Source organism: Colobus angolensis, unplaced genomic scaffold, assembly GCF_000951035.1.
Source record: "Colobus angolensis palliatus isolate OR3802 unplaced genomic scaffold, Cang.pa_1.0 Scaffold506, whole genome shotgun sequence".
Taxonomy (NCBI): domain Eukaryota; kingdom Metazoa; phylum Chordata; class Mammalia; order Primates; family Cercopithecidae; genus Colobus; species Colobus angolensis.
This window is the reverse complement of record NW_012118555.1, coordinates 937,458-961,605: the sequence shown is the minus strand read 5'-3', so window position 1 is coordinate 961,605 and position 24,148 is coordinate 937,458. Positions and strand designations below refer to the sequence as shown.

At 46.3% G+C, this 24,148-nt stretch overlaps 1 protein-coding gene across 1 annotated transcript in view; it reads left to right on the top strand.

Moving 5' to 3' along the window:
* Positions 1-3,829: 3,829 nt before the first annotated feature.
* Positions 3,830-24,148, top strand: part of LOC105524760 — a 31,715-nt gene continuing 11,396 nt past the window's right edge. Inside the window, 1 exon segment of the mRNA XM_011960154.1 lies at positions 3,830-4,213. Coding sequence (XP_011815544.1) covers positions 3,830-4,213 — 384 coding nt within the window.

Below are 24,148 nucleotides of genomic sequence, written 5' to 3'. Positions count from 1 at the left end.
TTCAAGTAGCAAAGTTACAAAATAAACAAATATAAAAAGAAACCCACGATATTGCCCCTAGTTCTGGGATATGTCTCCCTCTGCGGTCTACGCTAGAAGCCCAGCCGGCTCTCGCCTTCGCCCCAGTCTCGTGCCTTCTGGAACATTATTTTTCAATCCGCGTGTTTCCCAGCTGGCTCTGCAGCCATCCGTTAAATATGTATTTAAAACATGAAGAACTGAAGCGTGGTGTTATGCCGTCCAACGGTTACAAGGATGACCCATAACCGTTCAATTAGTAGAATCTGCCACTCGGACGACGCAGGGAGCGGGGGTGGGGATCAGAAAGGGCTCGCGCATTTGAAGATGCCTCCTTCGGGCCTGCCCCGCCAACAGCCGCGAGGACATGTGTGGAGGTGCGCGCTGTGGGGCCGCCAGTCGGGGCGTGGAGTTGTGCGCCTGCCAGTGTAGCTAATAAACACCAGCAGGCGCAACGTGCGCGCGCCTTGGTTGCAGCCGCTGAGGTTAGCCCAGCCGCCGGCACGTGTCCCGGAACCCGGTTTCCTTTTTTGTTGCTGCCCACTCGTGTCTATCCTGCGACCGACTTGCGGCGGTGAGAGCAAGCGGTCTGAGGTTCTTTGCACGCTCGGTCCAGTGGCTGGAGTTGGGAGTCGGGGTGAAAGTCGAGGGGCCCGTCTTGGCACTGCGCGAGTCTAGAGCCTGGAAGGCAAAGTCCGAAGCTCTGTGCTGCTGCTGGCCCCTTCTTCACCCGGCAGCCTTCCCTCAACATCCTCCCTTCCCCAGAGTAGCTTGGGAGGTCGGGGAAGTCTGTGTCGCCCCTGGGCTCCCTTAGCCCTGGTGTCAATCGGATGCCGAGTACCTCTCGCTGTGTTTCCTATGCCTCCCCACCCCCTCCCAGGAATAACTAGAAATTAGATCCCAGTGCCTGAGCTTGCCCTGGTGCGTCCTGGAGGCGTCCCCATCACTTGTCCGGGTCCTGCGCCCGGCGCCCCGGGCAGACAACCTGGGCGGGTCCCAGGCACTGCGGTTCCCACCAGCGCGCGCACGCAGCTGGGGCCCCTTCCTCGGGAATGAAGTGCTCACTTGCCGAGGCTAATGGGCCCCGGCTCAGGGAGTTCCTGGTTGGCTCCCGCGTCCTGGTGCTGTTGGCCTTCTCCGTGTTTTTCCCTCCTCTTTGTGTTTCTCTCCCACAAAAGACCGGGTGCGTGTCGGGGCCGGCCTTTGTTGGACCGCCGGGCGGCCCGGGAGGAGCCGGTGCCAAACCGGCGGGCTCTCGCGGGGCTCCAGGGCGCAGACCTCCCACTGCTTCCCGGGTCCCTCCTGGGCCTTCTGATTCTCTCCCTTCCCTTCTCCGAGTTCCTGCTCACATTCGGGCTGCGTCTCGGCCTGGCTGCCAAACAGAAAGACGTTCTTGCGCAGAGCTGACCAGGGGTGGCGGCGGGAGGCTAAGGATCCCGGCACCAGAAAGCAAAGCAAAGAAAAAGGCATTACAGCCATCGCTCCTGGTCGTGAATGACAGCGTTTGAGTACCAAACGTGTGCTACATGACCTCTCAGAAGTCAGAACTCTGCAAACAAATGGTGCGTCTTTCTCACAAAACAGCTCCAGGACTTGTCCAGGGTCAGCGCGGCTGGTGAGAACCGCGGCTCCCGGGACTGGTCCAGGACAGTTCACGCTGGGTGTGGAGGATGGGTCCTGGCACTTGGCAGGTGCTTGGTTAATACTTCCGAATGCACACACGTGCAGATGTGCATGCGGACTGGTGTGAAACATGGTCCGTAAAATACATGTAAATGTGGGCAAAGGTGTATGTGTTTATTTGCCGTATATAATAAACTGTGAGGTCTGTAATCTAGATCTTGGGGTATATGGGCACCTTTATCAGTGATTGGGGTGTTGACGTCCATCTAATGACAACTGTGACCACTTAAAAGCAACTTAAATTGTGCCAGGAGTTTCAGGTGTCTTGACACCTGAATTTAGTCTTTAATTTAGTCTCTCACTGGCCATAGGAGGAAGGTATGACTTCCATTTTACAGACGGGGAAAAGCTGTGGGCATTTGTCCAAGATCCTGCCAGCAGAGGGCCTGGAGGTGTGGGAAGGCAGGGAGTGTGGGCTCAGAGACTTAGAGATCTCCAGTTGTCCTTTTTCCACCTCAGGTTCTCATTGGTAAAATGGGTTTCTAGAAGGTACCTGTGGCTTCCAAGGTGTCTGCTGGATTTGGAGGATGTGTAAGAACCAAATGAAGCCCTCCCCTTGCAATTTTTGTCTTCTGCTAACAATCTGAGTGACTGTGAGGCAGTGTGAATCCAGGATCCCCTTAGCTGGCCTGGCTTAAGCTCGGGCACCAGCAGAGGCTGGGCTCTAGGAGTGTTCCAGAGGAAGGCGTGGAGCTTGCTGGAAGGGGTGCTGCCCCAGGGAAACGAAAGGACAACAAACAAAAATGCAACCTAACAAAGCCCAAACCAGCGATGGCCCCTCCCAGTCAAGCCTTCTGTCAAGATCCCGATCCGTGCTGGACAGCTGGCTTGACAGCCACCTGGCTATCCTCGAAGTGCCCTTGAAGTTAAGCTGCCCCCAACCTTCGCAGTGGGACGACACTGGGATAGGACTGAGGGAGACACAATGAACTTTCATTGAGCTCAGCTTGCCAACAGCTATCTCAGCCAATCTTCACTGCAGCCCCTTTGGGGCTAGGAGGAAGGCACGTTGTTCCCGTTTTACAGATGAAGATACTGAAAACTGAGGTCAAGGCAGGGGTGGTCTTCAGTATCCAGCCCATCGGATCACAACTGCCTGAGGCTTCTAGGGTTTCATCCTACACCTCCCTTCCCCGCACCCGACCCTAGGAGATGCTAGACACACACTGGCATTGACAGAGCTGTCCACCCCACTGCAGGCCACCCCCTTTGACAAGTTGTGATTAATTCTGAGAGTGGAGGATCAGGGTAAACAGGTCAGGGTGTCTCCAGTTGGCTGGCTGGCAAGACCATTCGGTCATAATGTGAACTGGGAAACCCCGACCGGTCGGGGGTTACTGCTTGGGGCCCGATGTTTCCCTGGGCCCGGGAGGGCATGGAACCCCTCGCCTCAGGGTACGAAGTAGGATTTCCCATCACCCCCCCCTGGGAGCACTGGGCGGACCACCTGGTTTACTATATGGGAGGTGGGGGTGGGGGATGGTGTTTTCTTCAGGGATCTCGCCACTGTGCACATAATAAGTAGCAATATGTCTCCCCATCACCTGTCAGGATCAAGTCCAAGCCCTCTAACCCTGCCTACGGGGTCCCCAACCTGGCCCCTGAGGGCTTTTCCTCTACCCCTCCCACACTGGGTGGGTCAGCGCTTTCCCCATCCTTCCCCACCACTCCCAGCTCCCCCATCCCACAAGCCCTTCCTCCAGTCCATCTGAGCATCTTGTCCAAGCCATTCAGGGGTTGTCCTGGGAAGACCCCTCCACCCCTCCTTGAGCCCATGTAGCACCCAGAGCTCCCCCATGCAGGTCTGGCTTCCTCCACAGCCAGGGAGCATCTTCCTCCACCGCCAGGGTCCTCACAGTGCCTGGACCTACCTTGCATTCCCCGGGCCCAGAACAGGGACAGGCCCAGAAGGGCTGCACATGTTGAAGAGCTGGTGGTAAGATTATTGCCCAAAGAGTTTTACCGGAGTTTCCACACAGCGCAAAAGACAGTCACGATGGCTTCAGTGCTACAATTTCCCTCCTAGTTAATCCAGTTTCAAAAATGCTTCTTGGGCTGCTCACTGCCGGCCTTATGGGGACTAGGTGCAACCCATTCCCTCCTCCCCACTAGCCATCAGTAATGTGCGATGCCTGGTCACCCGATAGTCGCCCCCTCTCCAATATCTACCGCGCTCCAGGTTGTCCCGGAACTGACTAACGCCAGAGAGCGGCTGGTGCAGCGACGCACCTGGATAGCGACCTCCGCCGCCTGGCGTCCTAGCTCGGGGCTGCCCCGACGTTCAGCGGGTGAGGATTCTGCAGCAAGCGGACTGACTCCGGAGCAGAGTCTCCCCGGCCCCGTGGAGCTGCGCAGCACGCGGGAAAGCCTCCGCCACATGGGCCCCGGGCTGCAGGCCAGCGCAGCAAACTCCCAGGCGTCAGGGGCCAGTGGCCCGCAGTTTGTGCCGGATGGGTTCAGCCCGCAACGCCGCTGCAGAGCTCGGGCGCCCTGCAAGGCGCGCCCGGACTCGGTTTGGGGTTTGGACTAGGGGGCGGGAAAGACAGGAGAGGAGGCTGGGCGTGCTCCTCTGCTCCCACTTCCTCCAATATTCCCCTCCAATACATACAAATCAATTCTGTCTTTGATTTTCTTTCCTTACACCTGGTTCTTGAGAACCGGGAACCTCAGGAAGGCTCCCCGCGCCTGCCCGCCTCCTTCCAGTGAGGTCCTGGGACGGGGGTGTTCGTTGGAAACAAAAGGTCTCGTTCCCACCCAGATCCACTGAAACGGAATCCACATAAGCCAAGGTCCCCAGGTGGTTCACCTGCACAGTGGCGTTTGAGAAGCCTTGCTCTCCGTCTTCTGGGGCTCATGCTAAGCTTTGCTCCTCTCTCCAAGGTCCTGGGGTCTTCCAGTCCCATACACAGACCCCCGTCTGAAGCTCACAAGGGTATCTGCTGGAGATTCAGCAACCTCTCCCAAACCATATGAATAGTCGTGCTTCCAAACCCCTTGACCACCTGTTAAACAACATTCAATAAGCATGCTGTTAAAAAGATGCATGTGCATTATAAACAAACAAACCAAAACTGAAATGATACACAAAGCGAATGTCACCATTACCATTCCAACAGCTGTGCCCCTCCCAACAAACCACTGTCAAGATTTTGATGAATGCCCTTCCAGCCTGGTTGTATACAAACTTTGTAACCTGCTTAATTTTATTTCTCAGCACCTCTTAGATGTCTTTCCATATAAAAACAAGATCCACCCAATCCCCTTTAACTGTGTAGGGCTGCACCGTTCAATCCCCTTTGGACCTTCCTCTCCTTTGCCCGGGGCTTGTTCAGCCCCGAAAAACTGGCCAGAGCTGGAACTCCTGAAATCTGTTTCCACTGTGTGGATGGTTGTGCTGGGAAGACCCTGGGGTCAGGGCCCCCTCCTGACAAGACACGGAAGGCATGCGCTCCTCCTGGGCCCTTTGGGGCTCTGCACCCAGAGCTCGCTCTCCTTTGCAGAGTCTTTTCCTGCATATACAGAGGGAAGAACTGGTTCCTACTTTGCCCGAAGAAGAGGCAGATATATGTGGAAAGCTAAGCCCACTGGTCTTTAAGTGGCTTAGTTGGCTCCAGGAAGAATGACTTTAAGGTGGGAGCAAGACATGCCTTGACTGCAATTGTGACCAGGCAGAACTTGGGTTCTGTGACTTTGCAAAATGTGGGAGTTTTAGACATTGATTTCTTTTTTCTTTCCCCACTTCCAACAATAACAACAACAGATCATCTACTTCTAGGTTGAATGGAAGGCATTTGTCTAAGCAAAGAGGCCATTCTGTTTAGGCGGTGTTTACAGTTTGCACTAAGAAAGAAATAAAAAAGAAAGGGGGGTTGAGGGATGGAGGGAGAGTGGAAGGAAGGAAGGAAGGAAGGAAGGAAAGGAAGGAAGGAAAGGAAGGAAGGAAAGGAAGGAAGGAAGGACTATAAACTGAAATTCCCTCCTCTTTAAACCATGTTTTGAATAGGTACTGTGTAGCACATACCTGAAGTAAAACTAATAGTACACAGGGTATTTGATTAAAAGCAAGTCTCCCTGGTACAACTGATCTCCTTCCCCCAGACCCCCAGAGGCAACTACTGTCACAGTTTCTTGTGTATTCTATAAATATTTTTTGCAAGTACAAACTATATTTAAAGATCTTTTTTTTTTCTCACACAAATGGTATAGCATACTCTGTTCACTGTTGTTTCTGTACCTCCCTCTCTCAACTGAACAGAGAATGCTCTCTTTCTAAACCTACAAACACACACACGCATACCTGCAGCCATTATTTAGAATACAATCTTTCCATGGGGCAGAGTGTGGTGGCTCCCGCCTGTAATCCCAGCACTTTGGGAGGCTGAGGCAGGCAAATCACTGAGGTCAGGAGTTCGAGACCAGCCTGGCCAACATGGTGAAAGCCACTCTCTACTAAAAATACAAAAATTAGCCGGGCGTGTTGGCAGGAGCCTATAATCTCAGTTACTCAGGAGGCTGAAGCAGGAGAATCGCTTGAACCCGAGAGGCGGAGGTTGCAGCGAACCGAGGTCATGCCACTGCACTCTAGCCTGGGTGACAGAGTGAGACTGTCTCCAAAAAAATAAAAAATAAAAAATAAAAATAAAAATAAATTATTTCCCAAACATCCGCACCAGATTGGTCACAGGTGCAGGAAAAATTATTTGCCCAATCAAAATGAGGGCCCGCCCCCCGCCCCCCCCCTCAAAAAAAGCTACCTAGCTCTTTATGGTGCTTTTTTTTTTTTTTTTCTTGCCTCAGTCACAGAGAAGCTAGGACACTCTGTGCTAGGATGATGGGAGATCAAGGTGCTTCCTGCACTGAATAAACTTCTCTAAGCTGGCCCCAGAATCTGGTACTTTTAGGCACTGCCTGAAATGTACAGATGGGTCCACTTTTTCCCACTGTAATTGCAAAAACAATAGTATTTCTTCTCTCCTATTTGTAGGGCAATCAATCAGAGGGATCTAGACAGATATATTTTAAAGAATATATATAAGACCACTAGATGAAGCTAATGAGCTTTTCTTTTATGTTTGATTATTTTCAAATATGTGATCTATTTACATAGTTCAAAATTCAAAACCATATAATGCAAAGTTTGTTTACTACACTTGTTCCCCCACCCACCCAGTTCTCTTTTGTCTATCCTTCCAGTTACTATTTTGTGTATCTGGAAGGATACACACGGAGTGTATGTGTATACAAATGTTACCATTTTATATTGTAAAAAATGTGTATTTTACACAAATGGTAACATACTATGCACACTGTTTTCCATCTTGCTTTTATCCAGTTAGTATCTTGGAGATGGCTTTTTAGCTGCCTGTTAAAAGCTTCTTCCTTAAAAACATTTTCATCCTATTGTAATATGGGTATGTCATAGTGTCTTTCGACAGGCCACTTGCTGTCAATAATAAACATATGTTTAACAAAGCAGAAGGGTGTGTTCTCTCATCTAAGAGACCAGAGCATTTGCTCCCAGCAGGTCTGGCACCCATAGTGTCAGGGACCCAGGCTCCTTCTCTCTTCATTCTTGGCATCCTTCGAGAGAGAGAGTGGTTCCCTCTCATTCCATTCTCATCTCCCAACTAGCTGGAGTCCCAACATGTTATAGGTTTATTATTGACAGCTAGTGGCCTGTCAAAAGACATTTAGAATGTTTCCAGCTTTGTAGTATTACCAACAATGCTCCCATGAAATACCTGGCAAATTTTCATTTGCACATGTGTAGGTATGTCATATATCATAAGGATAAATCCCTGGAATTAGCATTACTGGGCCACATAATCTGTGCATTGTAATTTTGGTACATGTTACCAAATTGTCACTTAACTGTTGTTGTCCCCATTTATGTTGCAATGTATAAGAGAGACTGCCTGACTGACGGCTGATTTAAATGCTCAACTTTTATTTTCCTAAGTCCAGGGAAAAGATGATTTCTAATTTGGATGTCAGAATAGGTGATGAGACTGACCACTGTGGCACTACATGGGAGAATAATAAAGTATCACTTCCTTCCTCAAAACATCAATGCTACGAATTACAGATAATTTCAGCATCTGGGACCATTTCCAATCCTTCCAAAGATTTAACAGTGACTTTTCCAAGGAGTTGGGTAGAGCAGCCCAGGTGCATCAATGCATTATATCTGCTGAGGAATATTTATGTTTTAAGTAAATAATTCAACTGATGTTTATTGACCTCCTTTCCTGTGCCATGAACTGTCACAGGTGCTGAGGTCCTGCAGCATCTCTGCTGTCAAACTTTGTGCTCAAAGTAATTGTGATCATAATTATTACAACTTCTTTGATTCCCTCCCCAGCCCTGAGAGGCGGTTAGAGTGCATGTGATTAACACAAGGGTTCCCTAGTCATATGGCAGCGTGGCAAACATCACTGATCATTCCTCCAAATCTGTCCCACTTTCTGTGTGGAAATACACTTTTTGGTTGGGCATGTGGCCACCTGGAATAAAAACTACATATCCCAGCCCCCTTACATTTCCCAGCCTCCTTTGTGACCAAGTTCTGGCCAGCAGGAAGTAAACAGAAGTGGCATGGGCAACTTCCAGAGGTATCCTTTCAGAGAGAGAGCATGTTCTTCTCATTCCATTCTCATCACCCAGCTAGGCGGAACCCCAACCTCCGTGATGGTGGAGGCTGGAAGAGCCATTGAGGATCATAAATTGGCTGTGGTTGGCTGTGGGGCCACATATAAAAGAGCATGAAAAGAGAAGGAGTCTGGGTCCCTGATACTATGGGTGCCAGACTTGCTGGGGACCAAATCTTTGGTCTCTTAGATGACAGAACAAACCATTCTGCTTTGCTAAAGCCATCATGTTGGTTTTTTTAATGCACTGAAACCAAATACTAACCAAAGGTAACAGACTTTTGAACTTTGAGTGGGGATTTTGGATGTCTGGAGGGGTATCTCTCTGCTGCAGACGTCTTTGTTCGATCAACTGAGTTTGAATCCTGACTGCTACTCTGGGCAGAATGGTAAGAAAACTCCAGGTTCACACAATATTGCAATATTAGGAGGCTATCCCTCACTTTAGAAGATACTGTAAGGGAAGGGTGAGTGAACGTGTTCTGGTCACTCGTGATGCCAGGCAGGAAGTGGGGGTGGTGATCAGGATTCACTCTAGACCAACTTATGTAGCAGAGGTTGTAGGTCCTGGTTGCCCCTTCACACTTTCTTTTTGTTTTATGCTTTTGAGCATAACAAAGACATCTGTCCAGACAGATCCGTTCCAGTCCCTTTTTACCCATTTCTCACATGCCTTTAAGCTTTGGTGTGCTTTCTCTCTCAATGGCCAACATTTTCAACTCATCTTCACAGGGCTGTGCGTGGACCCCTGGGGATGCTTTGCTGACTATAGAGAGAACTGAATGCAATGATGGTGCAAGGTTTCGTAGCCCTGGGCCAAGGCATAATTTTTACTCTAGAGATCCCTTGTGGGTTCAGGCAGAAGCCCAGCCTCTTTAGCAGGACTTTTGCCTGAGATTTCAGTCTTTCTTGGCTTCCTCTCTGGCTTAGTTTCCCCCTATCCCCGCCAACTCCCTTAGCAGTCTCCACTGGAAGTATTTTTATTAATGGATCACTTAGCCACAAACCCTCATCTCAGCATAACGGCTGAGCCAACATTTCTCTGTCATGTAACAGCCTGTATGGAGCATCCCTCAGCTGAGACGGTGGCTCCACAGTGTCTTTTTTCTCTTGTTGCATTGGCATCCTTCCTGTGTTGCATTTCCTGTCTTGTGCTGATGGCTGCTGTGGCTCCCACCATCATGTATGCATTCCAGTCAACAGTGGGAACAGGGGGAAGTAGAGGGCACACCACCTTCTCTTAAGGTAGGACCCAGAGGCTGCGTTCATCACTTCCACTCACATCCCATTGGCCAGCACTTAGTCACATGGCGACACCTAAAGCCAAGTAAGGCTGGGAAGTGTAGTCTTTAGATTGATGGCCAGGTACCACCAACTGGAGCCCAATAGGGAATAGAATGGTAAAAATAGAGGAGAATGAATATTGGGGTAAAAACCCAGCAATCTCTGTCATGCCTAGGAATCACTATTTTAAATGCTAGGAACTACATTTTCCTACTGCTATGGGCTGCTTGATTCACTTTGAAAGTATACCTTTAGCTGCTCTGACCAGGTATACCTTTAGCTGTGAATGCCCTGAAGTGGTGGGGGATGTTTCTGGAAAAGATCTAGGAGGTCATCATCACCTCCAGCATAGTTACTGGGTCTTGGGCCTAGGGCTGGCAGCTGAGGTTAACATGTCTCAGCGAGGGACAGCGCAGGCAGAGCTCCTAGCAGAAAGCTGATGTGAAGTGGGTGGCATGGGTTGGCAGGTAGCATAACGTAAAGGGGTCAATTCAGCAAGAGGATGTAACAATTGCAAATATATATGCACCCAACACTGGAGCAACCAGGGATATAAAGTAAATATTATTAGAGATAGAGAGACAGATAGACCCCAGTACAATAATTGCTAGAGACTTTAACACCCTACTTTCAGCACTGGACAGATCTTCCCCGAGGGGCTGACATGGCCCATAAACTGCCCTAGGCCCCTTATACTGACAATGACTCAGGCAGGACCTGCCACCTGAGTCTTGTTGGGGGGTGGGTGGGGTGGGGACGGTGCAGAGCCCTTGGAGGTCCAGGACATGGATTTGAGCAGGAGCCAGCAGGTCTTCTGATAGTGTGGGGCTTCCTTCCAGGACTATTTTCCAAGGATTAAGAGGCTTGCCCCTTGTCCTGGGTTGAATGGTGCACCCCCCTAAAAAAATATGTGCAGATCCCTGGAACTTGTGAATCTGCCCTTGTTTGGACAAAGGGTCTTTGCATATGTCATTAAGTTAAGGATCTTGAGATGAGATCATCCTGGATTACCAGGCAGGCCCTAAATCCAATGACAAGTGTCTTTATGAGAGAAAGGCAGAGGGAGATTTGAGACAGACAGAAGAGGAGAAGATACAGCCAGGAGAAGGCCAGCCAGGGGCAGAGATGGAGGCGATGCAACAGCAGGCTGAGGAATGCCTGAGGCCACCAGAGTCTGGAAGAAGTGAGGAAGGATTCTCCATTAAAGCCTTCAGAGGAAATGTGCTCTGGCCAACACCTTGCTTTTGAACTTCTGGCCTCCAGAGCTATGAGAGAATAAATATCCATTGTTTTAAACTATGAAGTTGGTAGCAGTTTGTTATGGCAATGCTGGGAAGCACCTCCAGAGTAAAGACTCAGCCACCAGTTGGAGGCGAGACAGCGCAGCAGACTCAGTGACGATGGAGAGGTGAGTGCCTTCGGCCTCACCTCTCTGGCGGGTTCACTCTCCTTCGCCTCCACGCCACGCTCTGCTCCTGGATTCCTCCAGCTGGGCTCAGTCAACCTGGTATGGGGAGGAGACTGAGGCATTTGTCTCCTTGGCTTCCTCCCTGTGATGTCTATTGCAGCTTAGCTATGTCCCCAGTACTAGGTCATGGTTACTTCCAAGGCAGCCTTTTCTGCACAACTCTCTTTCCTCCAGGTTCTGGAAAATTCTCCCTCCCATTGTTCTTTGGGGACAGCTCTGGCTCTGCTAGCTCCTGGCCCCTGTACTATCTCTTGTGGCTTCTCTACATGCTGGCTCCATTGTGGTAATGAGTCCCTTTGTAAATCAGTCCCTCTCCAAGTAACTTGAGTGTGCTATTTCCTGCTGGGACCCTGACTGAGACAGTGCAGCTGGGGCTCCATCTCCCTGGTTTTATGCAGGGTGGGAATCAGGGTAGAAGTGTAGAACTTTAGATGGTAGGTGTAAGTTTCCTGAGGGCCAGAACTCTGCAAAGGGGTGATCCACATATTCTGAACAGTGAGACGAGAGAGTGCTTGGGGGTCTCTATGTCAGGGACCAGGATCTGGCCTTCATTCTCTGAAGGGCCATGCATGCTGCCTCTGTTGAAATCTAGTATGGTGCTTTGGCACCATTGATGTCTCTTGGTGTCCAGAGGCTCATCCAGAGTGAGGTACAAGTTGCCTGGCAAAGCCTCCTGGAGGGCTGAAATATGGATGGACACAGAGAGGGCTCCATGTCCCCATTACCTCCCCAGAACAGGGAGTGTTCCAAGGACAAAAGTGTTCCAAGTTGTAGAATTAGGATGAAATTCCATGAAACCCATTATGTGCATTGAAGAACATAAATCCATGTTTCAATTTCCAAATAGTTCTCACTCTTCCCTGATGTCTTAGTTTGTGTTGCTATAAAGAAACACCCGAGGCTGGGTCATTTATGAAGGAAAGAGGTTTATCTGGCTCATGGTTCTGCAGGCTGTACAAGAAGTGTGGTGCCAGCATCTGCTTCTGGTGAGGGCCTCAGGAAGCTTCCAATCACAGCAAAAGGTGAAGGACAGCAGGCATTACGCAGCGAGAGGAAGGAAGAGGAGAGAGGAGGAGAGAGGTCCAGGCTCTTTTTTAAAACAATCAGTTATCATAGGAATCAATAGAGTGAGAACTCATTAATTACCAAGAAGATGGTACCAAGACTTTCAATGAGGGATCTGCCCCCAAGACCCATGATCTGAACACCTCCCACCAGGCTCCACCTCCAACACTGAGGATCAAATTGCAGCATGAGGTTTGGTGGGAGCAAATATCCAAACTGCACCACCTGGCAAAGTACAAACAATGACTCAAAGCCTCATTCAGATGCCCTGTGCTCATCAGTGTTTCTGTTGTCTGGAAGGTGACGCCAAAGAAGTTGGCCCCAACTCCAGACCCAGATGACTGTCCAGCTGACTCACCAGCCTGAGAAAAGGAAACAGAAGACGAAAACCCAGATTTGAGGCCAGGGGATGGAACATGGAGAAACATGACAAAGGAGAAGCTTAAAGCAGAACAGACCATAGCCAAGGAGATGTCTCTAAGTTGGAAGGAGAACACCACCATTTTCTTCAAAATATTTTATTGGTGAGTATTTTTCTGGTAATAGAAGTCATACATGGTCCTTGGTAGAAAATATGGAAAATACAGGATCTGATCGTTGTAGAAAGCTTAGTAAATACAAGGTGTCATGGTAGTCAAGGTGAGAGATGACAAGGACCCTGTTATGGATTGAGCTGTGTTTCCCTGACCCAAATTCGTATGTTTAAGTCCTAACCCCCAGTACCTAAGAATGTGACTGTATTTGGACATAAGGTCTTTAAAGATGTAATTAAATTAAAATGAGGTCATTGGGGTGGGCCCTTAATTTAATATGACTAGTGTTCTTATAAGAGGAAGAGATTAGGACACAGACACACACAGAAGGGAGACCATGTGAAGACACATGGAGAAGACGACCATCCACAAGCCAAGGAGAGCGGCCTCAGAAGAAACCAACCCTGCCGACACCTTCATCTCAGACTTCCAGCCTGCAGAATTGTGAGACAATACACTTCTGCTGTTTAAGCCACCCAGTCTGTGCTACTTTGTCGTGGCAGCCCTAGCAGATGAATGCAGACCCCAACCTTGGGCAGTAGCAGACACATGGAGAAGAGGGAAGGGATGGAAGACATTTTTAGGAGGTGAAATTGGCGAACTTTGTTGAATGGCTCCATATGGACAAGTGGGGGTGCAGAGTAGTGGAGAGTTTTGTTAGTTTTCTAAGCCTGAGCAGCTGGATGGATGAGGGTGCCCCATCTCATCAACTGTGATGGAGAATCCATGAGGAAGAGTTGCTGTTTGGACGAAGTGAAGGGGAGACGCGTGAGGGGCACCCAGTGGGGATGCCTGTTCTCTGGTTGATCTAGTCCAGGGCTTCAAGCCAAGGGCTGGAGGGAGGCACAAGGGCACATCAGTGCGAGCGGAAAGCATACTGCGAGTAGAGGAGGGTGGCAGAGGACAGACCCCCGGGGAGGTGCACATTTATTTTCTTGGAGGAAGCGACCATCATGTATTGTGCTGATGATCGCATCGCAGCTGTTCACATTTATTAGGTTGATTCCAAAATATTGTCTGCCTCCCCTAATTTCTCTTTCAACCCATTGTTTAAAAATTCCCAAGATAGGCACAGACAGACTACTCCCCAAATGCTAAATTGGTCAAATTAGGGGGAAGGCTGTCTCTTTAACCTACCCCTGTGATTATTTGGTACACATGGTGCTTAGCATGCTGGCTTCCAGGAGCCACCATATGTGCAGGTAAGCACAGAGCTGAGTGGTCAAACAATGGACTGTTTTGCTTTTAGCAATATATGTTCTTACTTTTTTGTACCCCTCTGGCCTCCTTTCTTTAAACATTTTTTAATTGAAAAAATGCATATCAATGTGTGTTAGAAATGTGCGGGAATGGAAACAATAGTCTCTCCTAATGATGTGAATAATGATGTGATTTTTGTTATTATCATATTAGTGCCAGCATATCTTGCAGGATTACTATGTATCAGGCACTGTGCTGTATTGTTTCTCTTAGGGTATGTATTTTTCCACGAAGACATACGATTCTGAAACCCTGGAGAATACAAAATTGAAAATTAGCTTTCTGTTTAAGAGTGCAGGCTCTGGATTGAGGTTGCCTGAGTTAGAATTCTGATTTCCTCACTTATTAAACTAATGCCATTCTGGGTGAGCTACTTAATGTCTGTGTCTCGGTTTCCTCATCTGTAACAGTGTCTTCCTGACAATTTAATATGAGTGTCAAATTTGATAATATGGGGAAAGCACATAGAACAGTGCCTGGGACATAGTAAAAGCTCAATGAATTTCACTGTAAGGGCTCCCTATATATGAGTATTTCAGGAGTTTTTTTACATGACTTAAGATTGTTTTTGGAAAATAAAAAAATTAATAAACAAGAGCTAGCATGGCTATCTTTAGGCGTCAGTGGTATTAAACTCAAAGACTTAGTATTTCTCCAATACCCTGTAAACTCTCCCATGCTTGTTTCATGTACATTTCTTCAGTCCATCTCTCTGCATTGAGGCTAGATCAGCTACCTGCCTGCTTCTGTTTAAAGAAATGATTTCCTTCTTTGAAAAAAGAACATGCCTATGCTGTCTCCTTACTACAACATGCTTGCGATTCCAGCAATTTCTTTAAGTTACTTCCTGAATGGAGTTGTCACCATTATCCTACTTTAAAACTCCAGTATTCAGTTCTACATTTTAAAAAGTTCTTTAAAATCTCATACCAAGAGGAAGATGCCAGTCAGTCTACTGCCTGACATTTTATTAAGAATTAAAAATAATGAAGCCAGCAGAGATAGAGAGAGAGACTAATTTAGAAACCTGGCATGATTGCTTTTAATTTGTTGACAATGTGGTGTTTGTGGGGGAAGGGAGGTGGTGGGGGAAGGACAGGGTACCGCATGGCCAGGCTCAAGCAGGCCTTGCATTAATGGGGTAACAGCTGAACTAAGTGTTCACAGTGAACACATCAAAGATTGTAGTCTTTGAGATACCATTTTTTCTATTCCAGGATGTCAAAGGTGGCTGCAAATATATCCAGCGCTTTCTGGGTGGCATTGTTTAGGATGCTGGCCCAGCAGATGGCCCCAAATGCACCTCAGCCTGGTAAAGCAGAGACCACATGGGATGACATAGTCCTCTCATTAGCAAACAGGAAAAAAAAAAAAAGGCAAGGATGAGAAAGGAGAGAGATAAAAAGAATACACAAAGACATTTACATATTTACATTGTCTCCTCCACATTTCAAATTCTCCTTTAGCTGAAGTGTCAGTGGGCTTGCTTTTCTCCTTCTGTTTGTATGTTTACTTGTGCTAAATAGATTATGCTAATTAGGCACATAAATGCATGCAACTGTTATTATGACATTTTAATCACAGAGTTTTTCACTGGAAGCCTTCATTAGAATTCTCATAATCTTACTTGTTAGTGTAACAAACAGTAATAAATGCCAAGGAGCTTGGATTAAGGCAGAGGCATTCAGACTTTAAAAGAGGAATATGGAAATGTTGTCAAATCTCTGCATTACTTATTGAAATGTCACATAAACAGTTCGGGACTCTAAATATCTTACTCATTATAAGGATAGGGAACCAGGCAACCTGAAAATAGTAATTATGTCTTTCTTCCGAGCACCAACATATGCCATTCATACATTCCAACTAACTCTTCTGAAATAACCGGATGGTCCAATATACAGCCTGGGCCATGATGTATGATTGTGATAAATAGGAGAAATTTGTTATTTGATTTCACTTATTTTAGGCTTAGTGGTAAATATGTGTGAACACAAACACATATAGAAATTTACTGTCTTTCAATTTTGCACAATTATTTGGCAAGTTGCTAGAAAAAAAACTGCAGTTCTTTTTTTGTTTTCTAGGAAGCAATATCATAGCCATGTGCTTAAGAATAAGCCACTGTCTGAAAATAATGTGGTCTTGCAAACAGGTCTGAGCATTGGGACATAGCAGATGACTATCCTGATCTTGCACAAGCCCACAACTTAGATGTGAGAATCTAAGTTCCGGGGGAACCTCCCTCACCGTAGTTATGTATTGCTGTGGGGTAAACTACCCCACAAGTCAGTGGCTTAAAACAAAAACAATGACTTCTTTCTCATGATTCTGGTAGAGCAGCCTTTTAGAGATGGCCCAACGAGAGAAACCGAGGCCCGAGCCAAACAGCCTCCACGGAGTATCCAGTTTGCATCTTCCAGCTGTCCCAGCATCTCAGCCTGCACCAAGCTAAGCAGAACCTCTTGGTAAAGCCTCAAGTTAATTACTCTTTTGGGGGCTGCACTCTTCCCCATTTGCCACTCTCTTGAAGGAATCTTTGGTTTACCAGCAATAAAACGGCCACCCACTTCTTAGAGGTCCCTAGGACCACTTGGTGCCGGAGGAGGCTGGCTCTGCCTTGGAGAACCAATGGAGGGGATCTTTTCCCAACTCCACATTCAGTAACTTGAAATTGGCCAGGATGGGGGCATGTCCACCACGGAAACTGGCAGATGTTTTTCCCTTGGAGAACCAGTTGTCGAACATTTCCCAGCACACCATTGCCCTGAGCCCTGAGATGTGCCTGGGCAACCTCACTGCACCCTCCTAATAGAGCCTCGGGCACAGTGGTTCTCAAACTCAGACGTATAGAACCCACCCAAGGACTTGCACACTTCGCAAATACTCACCCTCCTTGCCACTCATCTTCCAGCCATAACCGGGACATGGTAGGAACTCAAGAAATGCTTCTTGAGTGAAAAAATGAACACAACTTTAAGGTGGGTAGTAGTATCATCTGTATTTTGCCAATGAGGAAACCAAGGCACAAAATTGTTTAAAAAAAAAAAAAAGAAAAAGTTGCCCAAGGTAGCATAGCTTGTAGGTACAGGAGTCAAGTGCAGGTCTCTCTGGCTCAGACAAATGCACATAGTGGACTGAAAGATCCCGGGCGATGGCCCTGCAGAGTCCCAGTGCCTGGTCCCACCTACCATTACAGCTGGCTTATCATCAGCAATCATTTTGGCCCAGCCACGTTGGTGCCCTTAGTGAGCTCAGGGCAGTGGACTTACACATTGTGAACTGACTACAGGACAATACCTGAACTATGCAGCAAACACGACCATGAGGCGGTATCACATGAAATTTTGGAGAATGGGTTTGGGGTCTAAAAGCACTGGGTTCACATACCACCTAGGCACCTCAATTTCTTCATATGCAAAAGAGGACTTATTCCTTAGGTTAGTCAATTTGTTGACTTAAAAATATTTGTGTAGCACCTACTCAGCCATATACTGAGCTAGGTGCTGGGGCAGGCAAAACAGGCTTCATGGCCCCTGTCTTTCTGGAGGTTAAGAAATTCTGAATAATACAAAACATGATGCTTTTTTTTGAGACGGAGTCTTGCTCTGTCATCCGGGCTGGAGTGCAGTGGCTAGATCTCAGCTCACTGCAAGCTCCGCCTCCCGGGTTTATGCCATTCTCCTGCCTCAGCCTCCCCAGTAGCTGGGACTACAGGCGCCTGCCACCTCGCCCGGCTAGTTTTTTGTATTTTTTAGTAGAGACGGGGTTTCACCGTGTTAGCCAGGATGGTCTCGATCTCCTGACCTCGTGATCCGCCCGTCTCGGCCTCCCAAAGTGCTGGGATTACAGGCTTCAGCCACCGCGCCCGGCCACATGATGCATTTTCAAACTCAACTCCCGGCACGTACAAAGTGCTTGTCTTAATCAGAATTCCTAGTAAATAACCGTAAGTTCTGTGGATGCAGAGGCTGCACCCATCGTGATAATTGCTGTATTTCTAGTTCCTGGCACATAATTGATGCCCAATAAGTTTTTCTTGCATAAATTAAAAGGAATTTCTTCTCTTGTAAATGACAGATGCCCAGTTGAAACAGCTTAAGGAAAAGGAGGGGTTTGTGGGCGAATTGAGCTTGGCTAGACCCGGATGCCTGCTAGCTGTTGTTGCGAGTCTGACTCTGACTTGTCTCTGCTTTCCTAGAGGCTGCTTCTCTTCTGCCAGCAGCACAAGGCTCCCACACCACCAGCCCAGGCCTCTCAGCAGAAAGAGAATTTTCCCTTCCAAAGAGTGCCAGGGTTGACTCCTCCTGGCCCAGGGGAGGACACGTGTTGGTTCCACACCAGTCACGAGGACCTGACTGGCCAGCCCCAGACTGCATGTCAACCCCTGGGATGGGTGGATAGAAGTCCAGCCTCACTGGACCCAAATGCACTGAGAGTTGGGGAGGGGTGATTGCTCCCACCCCCTCCCAACTAGGGAGCTAGAACTGGCTACCTCCAGTTCTGTGGAGGGTCAGTGGATTCATGCAGATGTCACCTCACTGTTGACGGAGACCCAAACAAATGACTCTGGGAGTTGTGTGGACCTTGGGGGTAAGGGGTAAGGGAGAAGGGCTCAGTGAGAAAAAGCACCAAATGTTGAGCCAGAGTCACAGGGAAGCATCTCCAAGGTTTCTCCCTCCTTCCCTGTATTAGTCCGTTTTCACGCTGCTGATAAAGACATACCCCAGACTGGGCAATTTATGAAAGAAAGATGTTTAGTGGACTCACAGTTCCACGTGGCTGGGGAGGCCTCACAATCATGGTGGAAGGTAAAAGGTACGTCTCCAATGAGCAGACAAGAGAAGAGAAACTGTGCTGGGAAACTCCCCTTTATAAAACCATCAGATCTCGTGAGACTTGTTCACTATCCTGAGAACAGCAAAGAAAAGACCTGTCTTCATGGTTCAATTACCTGTCACCTGGTCCTTTCCACAACATATGGGAATTGTGGGGCTATAATTCAAGAGGAGATTTGGGTGGGGACACGGCCAAACTATATCATTCCCCCATAAGGAGGCCTTGGCAGGGTGCCTGAAGAAGGTCTTGGACACAGAGACCCAGGAATGCAGGTGCAGGGCTGGGAACACAGGTCCATGTAACTGCATGGCCAGCCAGGGGCCTGAGACCTTGACCACAGCTCCCTTCTGGGACTGCCAGTGCCCTGGCTGCGCCAGGTCTGGTGTAGAGTGGGAGTCTCCCCATAAGTCCTGCCAGGTACAGCCTTGTAGTTGCCCACAGCCAGGTCTGAAAAATCACAACTAAAAGTCAGACTCCTCAGTGGGAGGTTCTATTACTTGCCATGGAAAACCTCATAACATGACAATTTGGAATCTCTTAGTGATGAGGGAAAAATAATCCCAACTCAGATGGGTTTAAAAAGATAAAGGATATGTGATTTTAAAATGGACAGAGGACTTGAATAGACATGTCTCTAAAGATGATATATGAATGGCCAACAAGTATCTGAAAGGATGCCCCACGTGACTAATCATCACAGATGTGGAAATCAAACCTACAATGAGATATCACCCCGTACCCAGCAGGATGGCCACTATAATAAAAGCAGGGCTGTAGATGTGTTCATTCATCTCTTCACTAGCTGTTAAATGCTACTAGTGTTAGGCCCTGAGCATAGAAAAATGGTTAAGACAATAGGTGTAGACAGTAGTCTACTTAGGGACATTGTCAGAAGAACAAATACAGTAACTGCTGTAATAGATACACATACACTATGTGCTGTAATTTAAAAGTACTATAATAGAAATGTTGTGCATTTATGTATTTATTTAAGAGATGGGATCTCACTGTGTCACCCAGGCTGGAGTGCAGTGGCGCAATCATCATAGCTCACTACAGCTTCCAATTCCTGGGTTCAAGAAATCCTCCTGCCTCAACCTCCCAATGCGCTGGGATTACAGGTGTAAGCCACTGTGCCCAGCTGCTCCTGACAGTTTTATGAGAAGAGCAAGCACTTGTATTCCTGTTAAGTTCCCAGTAAACCTCTCCTAACTTTCCATTGGCTGGATTCAGGTTATTTTTCATTGAGCCAGTCACTGTGGCCAGGAGGATGGGATGTGCTGATTGGACTCACCAATCAGGACCCATTCAGGAGTGGAGGGTAGAGCTCGCTTTTTCAGATGCGCATGGGCTGTGCCTGGGAAGGTAGTATGGTTAAAAGGAAATGAGATGCAGGCAACCAGAAGCGGGGATGGATGCTAGGCAGGCTACAAGATACAGTTGTCAATTACATTGTGGCATATGGGTTGCTAACCTGGCATAAAGAATTCAAATTATTGGCTGGGCGCGATGGCTCATGCCTGTAATCCCAGCACTTTGGGAGGCTGAGGCGGGCGGATCACAAGGTCAGGAGTTCGAGAGCAGCCTTACCAACATCGTGAAACCCCGTCTCTACTAAAAATACAAAATTTAGCCAAGCATGGATGTGCACATCTGTAATCCCAGCTACTCAGGAGGCTGAGGCAGGAGAGTCGCTTGAACCTGGGAGGCGGAGGTTGCAGTGAGCTGAGATTGTGCCACTGCACTCCAGCCTGGGCAACACAGTGAAACCCCTTTTCAAAAAAAAAAAAACATTTCAAATTATTTTAATGGGAGAGGTAGCTGCAACTTTCCCTGTGTTTAGCCAGACTGGGAGCCTCCCCACTAAACCAATGACAGCTGAAGATAAAAGATGTATATCTCAATGTGTCAGCCACTCCTTGGCCATAAGTCTAGACCAGTGACTAGAGGTCTGGCAGTAGGTATTAAATTTTTCCGGCCTGTGTGATGCTTCTCTTCTTCCCTGTCCTTTGTGGAGTCGTAGATGTGAGCTACCAGAAGACAAGTGGAGGAAAATGGCTTGAAAAACAGACAGAACCTGATATTAGCATTCTTGGTACTGAAAAACCTGGGCTTATCTTCTGTTTCTGTAATTTACTGGCTGTGTGAACTTCGGCAAATTTCAGAACCTCTGTGATTCAGCTTCATCTATAAAACTGGAGTAATGATGTGATGATCAAATGTGCAGGGTTGAGATAAAGATGGAATGACATCAAGGTGCTGCCCTATGGAAGTACTCACTAAATGGGAATTATTTTTGGTATCAATTAATTGAGGGCTTTATATGTACCAAGTGCTATGCTAACTGCTAGAAATATACTATGCCATTTAATTTTCCCAACAACTCTATGAGGTAGGCATCTTATCTACATTTTACAGTTGTGAAAACTGAAGCTCATAAAGGTTTTATAACTTTTCTTTTTCTCACCCAGCCAGCAAGTGGATTCAGACAGGTCTATCTGATGCCTCGGATGGTATTTTATTTGCTACATTATACTGTCTCCTGCAGTGCTGATGAAAAACAGTTGCTCAGCTGAAACCTATTAGCCCCCAAGGTGATCTGTGAATGAGTTTCAGGGAATCTCTCAGCCCCTTTATATGATATGCAGACTTCTGTGTATATATTCATTTTTCTGGAGAGAGAGTTTATAGCATTCAATAGAAAGCTGTTCCTGTTCTCCAAAAAATGGTAATTTTTAATAAGGAGAAATCAGATAATGTATGTAGCAGGGTTTTATTCCATTTCCATGTATCCAGCTATCCATGGGTTGGACAATGGGTAAAAACCTGTAGTTAGATAAAAGGTATAAATTCTAATGTTCGATAGCAGTGACAATAGTTAGCAACAATATATCATATATTTCAAAGTAGCTAGAAGAGAGATCTTGGATCTATCCCTCCAATAAATATTTACCCAGGGCATTCTTTTCATCAGGCACTGAACTAAATGCTAGGATTATCTTTGAAAGACAGGATTTCAAGTATGTAAACATCTGTTTTACAATGAAGAAAACTTACATCTACTGATGAGATATGTTTTCCTCTGATAATGACTATTATGTAAATTGTTCTATATTCCCTTTATACTTTGGTGGGCAGAAAGCTTAGACTAAAAATTCTTACATTTTTATTTTAGCTCACATTGGCTCTTATTCTTTAATTCCCCTTAAAAATCTATATTTATTTTTTACTATATATATTGGCATTGTTGGCTGCCTCAAATTGTCTATGAAATGGGCTGAGAAACAAAACCAATTTATTAAAAAAAAAAAAACAAGCATAATTAACTTTTAGTCGTCTCACTTTTTATTCCATGACTCATGGGAAGCTTTAGGAATATTCAACAATAATACTATTCACATAGCCAGTGGAATTTGTAATTATGTGAGTTTTACACTGGTTATGTATTATTAATCCCACATCAAGTAAAGGAAATAAAGCTCAGATTTTGCCCAAGGACTGATAGGAAATGGCCTTATGCTCTAACTTCAGTGTGGCACTCCTCATGCCATTCTTCCAAGAACGCACATCAAACATCTCTTTCCAGGCATTTTTGTTTGTACTTTTAAACTAAAAATGAAATACAGGCAACATTTTAGACAGTGTAGCTGACTTCTTGATTGCCTACCCAAATCCCATTCCTTTTTCTTTCTTTCTAACAAAGACCTTATTTTTTTTTTTGAGGTGCCAGTGTGGCCATATTAAAATGTCCAACTTCCCAGACTCCCTTGCAGTGAAGGGTGGCCATGTGACCCATTGTAGCCAATATAATGGTGGCAGAAATCCAAAGAGTAGCACCTATTCCCAGACAAAAACACAAAAGATTGAGAGGAAAAGACTCGTGGTTCTTTTCTCTCTTCCTGCCTGCAATGTGGGCGTCATACACGGAGCAGCAGCAGCCATCTTACAGCTAAGAGGAGGAAAGCCTCAAGTTAAGATTGGCAGAGCAGGAAGAGCAAGCCAGTCCGAGTCCCAGTGGACACTGCTGGTCAAGCAACCACTTTAGCCCTATACTGCTTACCTCCTGATTTCTTGCTATGTGACGACAATAACCCTCTTAGGGGTCTCGACCACACTGGTAAGGTTTTCTGGGTCAAACATAATCCTAACTCTTAAGGCAGCTTAAATAAAGTGACAAAACTATTGATTAGCATTTTTTACTCTCAAATGACCAGAAATTTTCTACATCTAGGAATTGACAAGAGAATACTTATTTAGTTTTTATTGTCTAGGTTGCTACTTTATTAACAACATGGCCTAATCCTTCAATAAGAGAAATCACTGGTTGATTCTGTCCCAAATGACTCCATGTAAGGAAAGAGATTAAGGTTGAAATGACTCCTGTACAGTACTTTGAGAGTACATTGTGCAGGATTCCCTTGAGACTCTTCAATTCAATATTTACTTGTCTGTCCTTTCAAGATTGATTAGCAATTATTTATGGCAAAGATAAAGCAGGCAAACTGTGAGAGGAACATTTCTTAGAATAGTGATTTATTATTAACATCAGAAATATTCATTTATAAAATTTGAGCAAGAAAGAAAAATGTAAGAGGGAAACAGCAAATTATCTGAAATCCTACCATAACCAGAGTTAATATTTGCTATAGAACAGTCCAGGTCTTTGTGCATATGGCCCAATAGATGGATAGAAAAGGAAAGTGTGTGTGTGTGTGTGTGTGTGTGTGTGTGTGTGTGTGTGTGTGTTGTGTGGTGTTGTGTGTGTGTGTGTGTGAGAGAGAGAGAGAGAATCAGCTTGTCAATTTTTATTTTTAAAAAACTGCTGGGATTTTGTGGAACCTATAGATCAATTTGGGGAGAACTTACATCTTAACAAGCCTGAGTCTTCTGATCCATAAATATGGTATACTTCTCCATTTATTTAGGACTTCTTTAGTTTCTCTCAGAAGCGTTTTGAAGTTTTCAGTGTATAGACCCTCCACATCTTTCATCAGATTTATACCTAAACATTTTTATGATGTCATAGAAGGTATTAATTCCCAACTATTTGTTGTATATAGAAATACAATTGATTTTTTAAATATTGACCTTGTATCCTGCAGCCTTGCTAAGTTCACTTGTTAGGTCTAATAGTCTTGTTTAATAGATTATTTAGGATTTTCTACATCAATGATCATCTTTAAGGAATAAGTCAGTCAAAAAAGGACATATTTATTTCTTCCTTTCCTATGTGAATGTCTTTTATTTCTTTTTCTTGCCTTTTCCCCATTGGTAGAATCTTTACCACAATATCGATTAGGAGGGGTGAAAACAGATATTCTTGCTTGATTCCCAATCTTAGGGAGAAAGTA